The 11702-nt window shown below is 35.6% G+C and overlaps 1 protein-coding gene across 1 annotated transcript; it reads right to left on the reverse strand.

Moving 5' to 3' along the window:
- calb2a (calbindin 2a) lies at positions 1–11382 on the reverse strand. The gene is made up of 11 exons (XM_067390381.1): positions 11252–11382; positions 8497–8573; positions 6935–7024; positions 6602–6682; positions 5921–5977; positions 4589–4666; positions 4100–4155; positions 3983–4022; positions 3843–3896; positions 707–778; positions 1–615 (listed from the first exon to the last, which is right to left on the reverse strand). Exons 1-11 carry the CDS (start codon positions 11343–11345, stop codon positions 499–501), a joined length of 816 nt encoding a protein of 271 aa, XP_067246482.1. The 5' UTR covers positions 11346–11382; the 3' UTR covers positions 1–498.
- Between the last annotated feature and the right edge of the window lie 320 nt (positions 11383–11702).

An 11702-nucleotide genomic window follows, 5' to 3' on the forward strand; every position in this document is an offset into this window, starting at 1 on the left:
TTACATCCTTAAACAGTATCAGCCAAAAAAAAAAAAAAACAAACAAAAAAAAACCCACCACAAACCCAAACATAATTGGGCAGGAATAAGATGAAATGAGGACAAAAACAAACTGAAGACGAAACCAAACGGAAGGGAAGAAACCAGACGAATTTAAAGCCAAGCACTCCAAATAAATATGTCACATTTCTAATCATAATATACCATTAGTCTGCTACTCCTTCAGAAAGGTTCTTCTTTAAATATATAGTTTAAAAATTGAGCAGAGGGCATCATAGTAGCTTCGGTTTGTAGGCAAAGGAAAGCAGTGGCGATTGGGTTGTGGGAAGGGAAAGGAAAGAAGGGGAGAGGACAGACTTTGTGCTTTTCTGTGCACACTCATTCAGAACTCATTTAGAGAGGGGGATGGGAGGAGGATGGGGGTGCCCGGCACATGCACACGGTTACAGTATTCAGGCAGCTGGAACAGAGCTGAGATGGAGGTCAGGAAGCCTCGATTCACAGCATGGGCTCCCGGCAAAGGACAATCTCCAGCTCTGAGCGGTACAGTTTTCCCCCGTCTGACAGTGCCATGATGCTTTGCTTATAACCAGTCAGGCTCTTAGTGTCCACCTCCTGAGGTGAAACACAAGCACAGTACAGTAAGATGGCGTTCATTATTTGTCACTTTGAAACGCTGTACCATTTCTGAGCCTTCTTATCTCACCTTATTGTTCTTCTCATAGAGGTCCTTCAGGAGAGCATCCAGCTCCTGCTCGTCAATATAGCCATTTCCATCCTTGAAAGCAGAAAACAACACTCATGAGATTTTGTTTGTCACAATTTATAGAACCTTTTGAATTTTCTTCAGTGGAACACAGGAGGATTTTACTGATTTTTCTTTTCTATATTTTTTGGAGAGCCTTTTGTGCAGAACACATTGAAATTTTACTGCAGTTTGTGAACGAATTTGTTTCCCAAAAGCATCATTAGCCAACTATGGTCACAAGTCCCATTGAACTCTATTGGTAATGATGGAACTTGCAACCATAGTTGGCTTTGGGAAATGCACCCTGGACCGGTTGTATGAACTTAGATCTGAATGAAAATAACAATTCATTCACGAATCAAGCATTGCTACTTCTCTCATAATCTCAAGGTCGTTAGTGAATAAGGATTAGATTTAGATCATATGGCAGTGGAATACAGTGCACAAGTTGTATAGACCACATAATGGTATTCTTAAAAGTGCTTTTGTGCCCCTTGATGCTTAAAATCTTTGGTTAATGTTTATTGTTTTAGCACGAGAAAGGGCAACCAGTAAAATGTCAGCTTTGCTGTCCAATAGAAGAAAGTCATAGTGATTTGGAGTCATCAGGGTGAGTAAATGATGACAGAACTTTTATTTTTTTGTGAATTAATCCCGTAAGGCTATGTTCAGACTTCAGGCAAATCAGATTTTGTTGCAAATCAGATTTTTTCAGGCAGACTCTCCACACTATTAATTGCAAGTGATCAAATAAAATTTGTGTCCACTGTCCAGACATAACCGAAAATGGAGGTGCATCACCTTGCTCTCAAAACCACTTAATGTGGTTTGAATCAGATTTAAATAAATTAGATTTCAAGTGTTTTTTTTTTTGGCTGTCTAGACCAAACCCATCTGGATATGCAAAAAATCTGATTTTTGCTAGCAGTCTGAACATAGCTTAAGAGCCTATTCATATGTGCTGTATGAACAGAACCATATTGGCTTAATGATCATTTGTTAAATGTTAACTGACTTTGTTTTGAGTGACTAAAATGTATTTGAAATACATTTATTTTGTGCTAAGTATACAACAAATACATTTATGTGCTAAATAAAATTACCCTGCAATTGTACTTTTGGTATACTAAACTGGTACACTTAAAGTCTGCTAAATTGGAACAACTAATTTTGTGTAAAAAGGAACTATTGCAAGTGTACTTTAGGTACACTTTAAATATCTTGCATTTAAAGACTGATATTATACAAAGATCATACAATGACAAAAACATTTTAAAAACACTTTTTAGGCATATTAAGAAACATGCATTGTGCAATAAAGAAATATTTTAAATAAATTGTAATTGTAATTTTACATCAGTAAGTCCTAAAGGGATAGTTCAGCCAAAAATGATTATTCACTCATAATTTACTCACCCTCAAGTTGTTCCAAACTGTAAGAATTTCTTTTTTATGCTTAACACAAAGGAAGATACTTGGAAGAATGTTTGTAACCAAACAGATCTCACCCCCATTTACTACCATAGTATTTATTTTTCCTTCTATGGTAGTAAATGGGGGGCGAGATCTGCTTGGTTGCAAACATTCTTCCAAATATCTCAGCAGAACAAAGAAATTAATACAGGTTTGGAACTACTTGAGGGGGAGTAAATGATGACCGGATTTTCATTTTTGGGTGAAATATCCCTTTAAGTGATATGTCAGTAAATACGTTAACAAATTTGAAGTATACATAGTCTGAAATAAATTATTTTTTACAGTTTTAAACCAGGGAAACCCTGTTAAAATGCTATTTTCTCCAAATGTCTGTCTGTTTCGATTCTTATTTTATGACTATAAACCATAATAGTGCTTAGATGGCCTTGCATGTGTCTTGCTCTCAATATTTTTCACAACAACTGTAAGACATTTTGACTGCCGGGAGGAGAGTGAGATACAGAAACAAATTCTACATTAATTATACACTTACATGGTAACATCTGATACACATTGTGTTCACGTGGATTACATTTCATGTACACTCTAAAAAATGCTGGGCTAAAAACAACCCAAGTTGGGTTGAAAATGGACAAACCCAGCAATTGGGTTGTTTTAACCCAGTGGTTGGGTTAAATGTTTGGCCAATGTGCTGGGTAGTTTTTATTTAACTCAACTGTTGTATAAAAATTACTGTATTGCTTGCTTAAAATGAACCCAAAATATGATGGAAATTAACATTTATTAATATGTTTAATAAATGAGCTATAAAGATAATAATAAACAATAAACATTTATTAAATTGCTTATTAATAAATGTACACCTTTTGATTATTATTGTTGCCTCTAGTAATTATGTGTCTGATTTTTAATTTCTCACCTATTTTGGATTCATTTTAAGCCAGCCATACAGTCATTTTTAATCAGTAGTTGGGTTAAATAAAACTACCCAGCAGGTTGGGCAAACATTTAACCCAACCACTGGGTTAAAACAACCCAATTGTTGGGTTTGTCCATTTTTGAACCCAACATGGGTTGTTTTTAACCAAACATTTTTTAGAGTGTATAATTGAATCATGGTCCTCATAGCAAGCCTAAGTTTAGCCTTAACAAATGCAAGTGGGTGCTGTTGTCTAATGGTCTCTATTTGCTCACAGTTTAATTTGAGACTGTTTGATAATGTAAAACAAGGCTGAGGTACTCTTGCCTTCCTAAGGCCTAAGCCTGGTCTGTGTAAGTTAACTGGAGAAAGACTAATGATGAACTTGTGGAAGTACAGCATTAAATAGAAATTTTCATGTTGCAGCAATTTTCATTGGGATTTCTGTAATTACTTGTGGTTGGCACTTAAACTGTTGTAAATATGCTTCTGATTTTGCATTTTAAATCACTTTCCAAATGATGATACCACCAAGCTGGAAGATGTGGGAAAAACAGGTGCAGGTGCTTCTGCTCATTTTCCTGCACAGGTGAATGGGGACACTGTTTTGCATTCAGAAGGCGCTCACGAAGGAAGGTAAGATCAGATTTCCAACACCACTACAGCAGTGCATACAAATCTACACAATATAAAGCCCTGCAAAAGATGTTTAGCTGTTCTTGCTGGATTATACATCACCTTATCATAGTATGTAAAGATGGCGTTGAACTGCTCAGCAGTCAGCCTGACGCCCTGTACAGGAATAAAAACATTGTTCGGTAACTAAAAATACTAGATCTTAGGAAAGCTATGAACTTTATGAATGAATGTGCTCTCACCTGAAACTTCAACAAGAAATTCTCCTGAACCGGCAGAAGCCTTAACATAAATAGAAAAATGATTATTGGGTTGATGCGTCTTACAATGTGAAAGTGAATTGTTTTTTAATTCCTTACCTCGCCATTTCAGACAGACCCAGTTTCCCGTCGCCATTCAGATCAAACATCTTGAGCTGCAAAGGAGAGAATGGCTCAGTTTCAGTGTTTACACAGTCAGCAAATCCTGAACTTGCTTCAAATTTCTTTATTGAATCAATAGTTCCTCTTGCTGCACAACATTTCTCATCACAATGAGTAGAGGACAACTAAGGCTCTCAATTAACCAACTGGCTTGCCTTGGAATAATTCAAGTTTGTGTCTCTGGCCTTAAGGAGTGGACATGTGTTAGCACAGCTGGAGTGCAGACACTACCCGTGGGGTCAGTGCATGTACAGCTCACTCAAGCATGGTGGCAAACGGCTCCAGGATTTTAAGGTAAAATAACACTTTCAAGTTTTATATTTGTGTTCAATGTTAAATGATTGTGGGGTAAAAGCTTGTTGTCTTAAAAAAAGACACTAGGATGTATAAGATATTGACTAATGCACCACAAAGACAACTACTTACTATTGTTTGTGTGTATTCCTGCAATTTCTGGTCGTCATAGTGTCTGTTTGCCTTTTTAAGCAGGTCAGAGAGGAAGCCCTGTTGGAAAAAAAGATTCTGATGATTTTATATGCATTTTAACGATTTAAATTTAAATAATTGATTTAGAGATGAAAAACCTGTCCAAAGAAAATGTAGCTTCTTTTGCCAGGGTTTCAAAACCACTTTTGTCAGCTGAAACTCTGTGACCTACATTTATTATATAAATTATATATTTAAATATATATATATTTACAAGTAACGTGTTATGTAATCAGATTACTCTTTTCAAGTAACTAGTAAAGTAACGCATTACCTTTAAATTTACAACAAAATATCTGAGTTAATTTTTCAAATAAGTTACTTTTTCACATTTATTTTATTTTCCCCATGTTAAAAGGCTTATTCATTTCACTTTTGGTGTGAAAGGGCCTTAACATTTGCCAAAAATAGAACTTTTTTGTTGTTATAAAAGCAAACAAACAGCCCAGCCCAGATGAGAAAGAGTAACGCAAAAGTAACAACACATTACTTTCCATAAAAAGTAACTAAGTAACGTAATTAGTAACACAATAATGTAATGCATTTCTTTTAAAAGTAACTTTCCCCAACACTATATATATATATATATATATATATATATATATATATATATATATATATATATATATATATATATATATATATATATATATAATAATACTAATTATTATTAACTTTTTTTTTTGTATCCCATCTACTACAAAAAGATTCAGTGAGGTTCAATATAGAAAATTAAGAACAATTTATACCAAAAAGGATTAATGTCTTGAATGATTGCACAGTACTTTAATGTTTAACAGGTTATTTCAATTTTTTCTACTGATAATCTATATTTATGAGCATAAAATTAATTAACTAATTAAAAGTGAATTAAAACAAAATTGATTAATTAAAACTAAATCCATAACCCCTAAAAGGTTCTATATTTGAAATGCATGACAGATCCCTTCTATATAGATACTTTTATATTCTATAAAGGTTCTGTACTGAACCTTTTCTTCTAAGAGTGTATTATCTTACAAACCCCCTCCTGTTCTGGTTTGTGGAGCATTGCATCTGTGATACTTTTTTTGAGGTCATCATCTCCTCAGTGATCATTGCTTCATTTGCTTTGTTTACAAATGTAGTGATTTGTATACTCTCTTCGGATGCCAGCCACCAAATCCAGGGCGATTTGCATAGTTTCCATCTGCCTCGTCACATTAGTGGCTTTGGAAACTCTTTTCAGGATTGTTGTGAAGGCCACAGCAGGAAAAGTAATAGAAATCTTACCTTAAGTTCATTAGCCTCAATGAAACCGCTGCGGTCTGTGTCATATTTCCGCCAGGCCTACAGATACAGACAAACATACAAAGATACTGTAACCTTATAATTATATTATGCACAATATATCTTAGGTTTGACAAATCAGAGGTACAGGAGTGCGTGTAAATGCGGAAGTGGAGAAATAATTACAGTACATTAATTAAACTGGCTTTTTCATTACACCCTCTGTATTCGAAGCAGCTGCATTGTGAGAACAAGGAGCAAGAAATGCCATTTAATGAATGTTTTAATCTAGCAGCTGGCCTTGTTTCCATCACAGGCTCTTATCAAAGATAGATGCCTCCCTCTACAGGTCTACAGAGAATTACAGCAGCACATCTATAATACATGCGTCTGAAAATAGAAGTTTGTACTTACTCATTCTATCCCTTTAAAAGGCTTGCCTACCAAACTGGATGATTAAAAAGCTTCCCTTTCTGCTTGATTCCATTCTCTCTTCAACTTGACATAATACATCATTGAGACAGTCACTTTCTGATGATCTGAAGTATTTGGCTATGCATTGTAATGAATGAGTGTAGGGAAAATATTTGTATGGTGCCCAAGTGTTATAAAGATATATATATATATATATATATCATAAATGACCGTGAATCTATAAAATGAAAAAGTAGCATCATCACTTACTGCCATGAATTCAGTGCTGGATCCCACAAACTGTCTAAAGCAGAGAAGGAAGTTCTCTTCTGTGGGCAAGATCTGAGCCAGCTGATGGAAAGTATAGATGATTGGATTAGACATCCATGCAACAAGGGAGCGCAAAGAATTGAAAACCTCAATTGTTCTTATTTGAGACCGGCTCTTTTTGGACAGCTCTATCAATAAGTTACAGGTTTGATTAAAGTGATGAGTGGCATTAGACTTCTCAGAAAGGATGATGGGATAATTGCGGTCTCTGGATATTTATGAGCTTGTCAACAGCAGAGTCACAGTGATGTGTTAAGTGATGCGTTCCTCTACCTCTGACATCTCAATTCTCCCATCTTTGTTCTTGTCGAATTTCTGCATGAACTCTGTCATCTTCTCTTTGAAGGCTGCGTTTGAGGGGTCCTGTATGAAGAAAGCACAACAAAATGACTCTTCTTCTCATTCGTTTTTTATTGGAAAAGCTTTATTCAGTTTGTGCTTCTCAGGTTAGGAAAAAGCTAACACTTTATAAGTGGTGTACATTGTCCTCAGCCATATTCATTGCAACGAGTAAGGCAGATAATAGGATTGCTAACTTTATGAGGCTCTCCCCGTTTTATTGTTGAACATACAGAGATAAAGATAAAATCTCCTGTCCTCTCTTTCCTGGATGCCATCTGCCTAGTCATCTGGGGTCTTTATATATTTGATTTGCAGATAGTTCGCTCTAAGAAAAATCTGTAAAAATAGGGCCAAGTGTGTTGTGTTAATATGAAGGAATTTTCAGTACTGATTTTTCTATACAGACAGTATTGAAAGGTGTTTTCCCCATATTTTAAATTAGGCATTGCATTGTATTTTAGGGTTAAATGAAATGTCTGTAAAGTGCCTTTTCTGTTTTTTTCTTAGTGTTGTAAAGACAAATGATATCTAAAGATATATATAAAATAATATATAAAATAAACATTTCCCCCAAATCATGCCATTGATTGAGCCAATGGGGATGATGCTGATACACTGCAGCTTTCATTTTATCAATATCTTAAAGTGATATTTCCCCCCAAAAATGAGAAATCTGTAATGATTTACTCACCTTCATGTCGTTTCAAACATGTATGACATAATTTCTTCCGTGGAACACATTTTGACTGTTTTTGTCCATACAATGAAAGTCAATAAGGTCTAAAACAACATTGGATCCCATTAACTTTAATTGTATGGACAAAAAAACATGGAGACATTTTTCAGAATATACAAAGTTCTGTCATGAAACTCTAGATGGCGCAAGCTTATAGGTCTTTAACTCAATCTGCTTGCAATCACATCATTCTCTATAGGGCACAGCTGATTGGTTCCTGCTGTATCAGTAGCCAATGAGCTCGCTGCTCAACCTTCAAATACTTTGCTGTAGCATTTGCAGCGCACTTTCAGAAACCCTCCACCTTCCCCAGCTCCACCTGTATTGATCTGCTATGGATAATTCATGTATGCTATCTTGTACAGCAGCAGCATGTCTTACTTGCTCACAGCAGCGTGTCTATGTATGTATTGGCAGCAGCAAGTCCCGTACTTGCTTTGCAGCAGCAATAACAGCAACAGCAGCGTAGCAGATCTATTCCAACAAGATCAAACATGTCAACATATCAATTACCTTGCCAAACACTCCAAAAGTTGTCATCACAGAACTTTGTTTGTGTTCCACAGAATAAAGAAAATTGTCAATGAAATGAAGGTGAGTAAATTAAAGAATATTCACTTTTTTAGTTGATGTTTATCATGCAAAAGACTTTCAATTTGAGCACAATCAATACAACAGGGCTGGTTTGGGTTTTCCTAAGTTTACTCATTGCTTTGAGAATTCCGATACAGTCTTTATAACTTGTCCGTATACTCACCACACCAGCCCCTCTCCGTGCAATCTCCAGCTGACTAAAGAAGTTTTCAAGCTCCTTACCCTCAATGTAGCCATTTCCTGGAATATAAGGAAGTATGGTTCAGTACTTACTGAGATGTCTTCATCTATAATGATGTTTGTCATTATATGACTAGATAACTACTGTCTCTCAATGGAAATGCTAAGTAATGAGATTGCCTAGATGGCTGCTTTGAAGCTGGTTAACTCTAGATTGGTTTGTTGGCTGGCACCCAATCCAAGTAACACAGTTCTTAATTAAAACTTTTGATGGCTAGTCTCCCAGTTAAGCTTTGAAGGCTCTCTCTTTTCCATTTTTCCTCTAATTGGGGGCCTTACAGTATGAGCCTTTTAAAGCCATTTATTTGAAAAGACGAAAAGGAGATTCTTCTTGATGCTTCAGAGAATATGCTGAAATTTTAAATTGCCTCTACAAATAAATGCAATATTACCATCTGGGGGTAATTTCCCATGCCAGGAAATTGGCCCTTCATGCAAAGGAAATATGCGTATGTGTACGCGTTTGAAATGGGATTTTGTGTGTATGGCCTAATACATCACCAATGTGATTGTAACTTATGTGAAGTGAGAATTACAGTGGGTTCATATTAGTATTGTCCTATTATTGTGTTTTAAATGTCTTACTACTATTTTGATTAATTTGCCTGCGATAATTATAGTGGCATTTCTAGACAGCTGGACACATGACTAATGGGAAATATCTCTTTCTGTAATTTATAATAAATGTGAATCACAGCATGGCTGAGAAAATACTATGAACTGTGTGCATGAAGACAGGCACTAGCGTGTCAGAAATCGATCTATTGTGTTGAGAGAATGAACACTGATTGTAGACAGAGATCTATGCAGAATAATTAATCTACTAAATTGTTGGGTGCAATACATAATAATTAATAGTTTATACATGCATTAATCCTGCTGAGTACGTTGGAATTGTCTGCTATGTTGCCATCTGGTGTTGAGATGATTGCTCTGACATTTTGAGAGATAATTTGACCATTCATTCTCTTTACAGTGAATTCAATTTTTGTTTACGCTTTGAACGTCTTTGCAAACGTCACGGTCTTTGCAAATGTCAATGTGTACAGATTGTTGATCCGTGCTCATGTGCAATATGGCCAGGGCATTAATTAACCTACATATTGGACATTCATTCATGATTTCTACCATGGCTCTGCCTGCTATTATAATAATTTTTCTAGCATTTTCCTGGCATGGCCAGCCATCTTGGATATAGAACTGATGTGTTGGAAGAACCATTTTGGAGTATGATATAACAAAATGTGTCACTTGCTGAACCTTATGTTTACTATACTGATACTAAAATGGAAGAAATATTTCATCCAGCCACTTAAATGGATGTTAAAGCATCTTTAATGGAAAATAGCTCCAGATGCTTCTTAATATCTTCAGGGAAGATATTCTATGATAATGTGAATGAGACTGAGAATCTTCATTAAAAATATATTCTGATTAATTTCGTCCTTAATTACAATTTTGTGGAAGTTACATTAATAATTGGTTACATTTTAACTAAACACATCATAATCCATCCCTCAGAAACTTGACAGATTGTGTAGCTACCTTCTTTTTTAATGGAATCATTAAACTTTAAACAGAGAACAGGCATCTTATAATTAAAAAAATGGATACTTTATTATCCACTTTGTTTTGTCCTACTATGAGGGATCTTATAAGAGATAGGCTAGATATTCGAGGTTAGTAAGTATATGCAAAGAAATAAAAATGACTTTGGTATAGGCAATGTTCTTTACATAATAGTAGGTAATTTAGCCTAATTTCATTATTTCTTTCTTTCTGTATTTCATCTAGGCTATACAAATTAGGCGGGAAACGAACAGGAAAGAAACCCAAGTTGCCAATAACGATAACATCTGCCCTACGGATACGATTGTGTTCCTAATACATAAATAATTAGTCAATGAGATATTTTCAGCTTTAGATATTACAGGATGTAAGAACTGTCTGCTAACTCTCCAGGAATAACATCCTTCCTGTAAATTATCTTCACAAGATGTCCTGGGTGATGAGGACCTTGAACACACACCCATCATCCCAACAATTCCCACTGACAGATGCCCAGGATGCGTAATAATAATAAAACTTCTGAATAGACCGTGTTAAAGAAAGTGAACTTCTCAAACCCAATCAGCGAATGATGCACAAAAATGATGTCGAGGAAGGTGGGCAGGTCGCTAGATTTTGAAATACAGCCTCGGTGAATCATTTGGCCACCAGTATACTATAAATGCGAGATATACCTGAGTAAAAATTTATTTCACTAATTTGTGATGAATATAATAATAATAATACTAAAAAAAAAATAAAAATAATATATATATATATATATATATATATATATATATATATATTAAATTGTATTTTCAATTATTATTTAGTTAGTTTCACACCTCACGTATTTCAATAATGTAGGCTATGCATTAGCCAGCTGATCACAAGAGCTTTAGGTCATACATGTTCGAATGTTGTTTATTAAGTTTCTTTCTGTGATCTAAATTGCTGTTAAATTCTTTAGTTTTAACACTGACATTTTGAGATATCGAACCCTACAAGTATTTGCAAATGTTTATTGTTAACGTCAAACTTTTTTTTCTGCTTTTTTTTTTTATGAGAAAATTTCACTTATGATATTTCAGAATCATAATCCGTGGAATAAACAGCGCATCTGGACTTACCGTCTGCATCAAAATGTTTCCAGATGTCCAGGAACTGGGATGCGGTCAGCTCTGCCAAGTGAAGGTAGGGAGGCTGCTGTCCTTTGTTTGCCATGTTTTCGTGTATCTGTCCTACTGTCCACAAGAAAATCCCGGCGAACTTTTACTCAGTCAGAGTCCAATTCGCACTGTAACTCCCCCAGTGGTTCGCAGGGGGTTTTAAATGCGCTGAGCGCTTGCAATCCTCTGGCGTGCATGCGGGTGGCGCAGTAGTTCCAGGATCACTGTTTCATGGCTCAGCACTCACGCACGTGCTGAGAAAGCTGCTGGAGATGCTCAGCTCTACAGATGCTTCCACTGAAACATGTAGATGTTTCACTGTAAGGCTATTAAACGTTCTGCTCCGCTAACGTAATGTATTGTGGCTGATATTCATGTAAATTATGGAATGACCGCAGATGAGCCAGGAACA

The sequence above is a fragment of the Chanodichthys erythropterus genome, chromosome 7 (genome assembly GCF_024489055.1).
Source record: "Chanodichthys erythropterus isolate Z2021 chromosome 7, ASM2448905v1, whole genome shotgun sequence".
Classification (NCBI taxonomy): domain Eukaryota; kingdom Metazoa; phylum Chordata; class Actinopteri; order Cypriniformes; family Xenocyprididae; genus Chanodichthys; species Chanodichthys erythropterus.

Coding starts and splice junctions, on each gene's coding strand:
- calb2a (XM_067390381.1), bottom strand. CDS start 11,345: ATGGCAAACAAAGGACAGCAGCCTCCCTACCTTCACTTGGCAGAGCTG. Junction 8,574..11,251: donor GAAACATTTTGATGCAGACG/GTAAGTCCAGAT, acceptor CTTATATTCCAG/GAAATGGCTACATTGAGGGT. Junction 4,023..4,099: donor GGTCTGTCTGAAATGGCGAG/GTAAGGAATTAA, acceptor ATTTATGTTAAG/GCTTCTGCCGGTTCAGGAGA.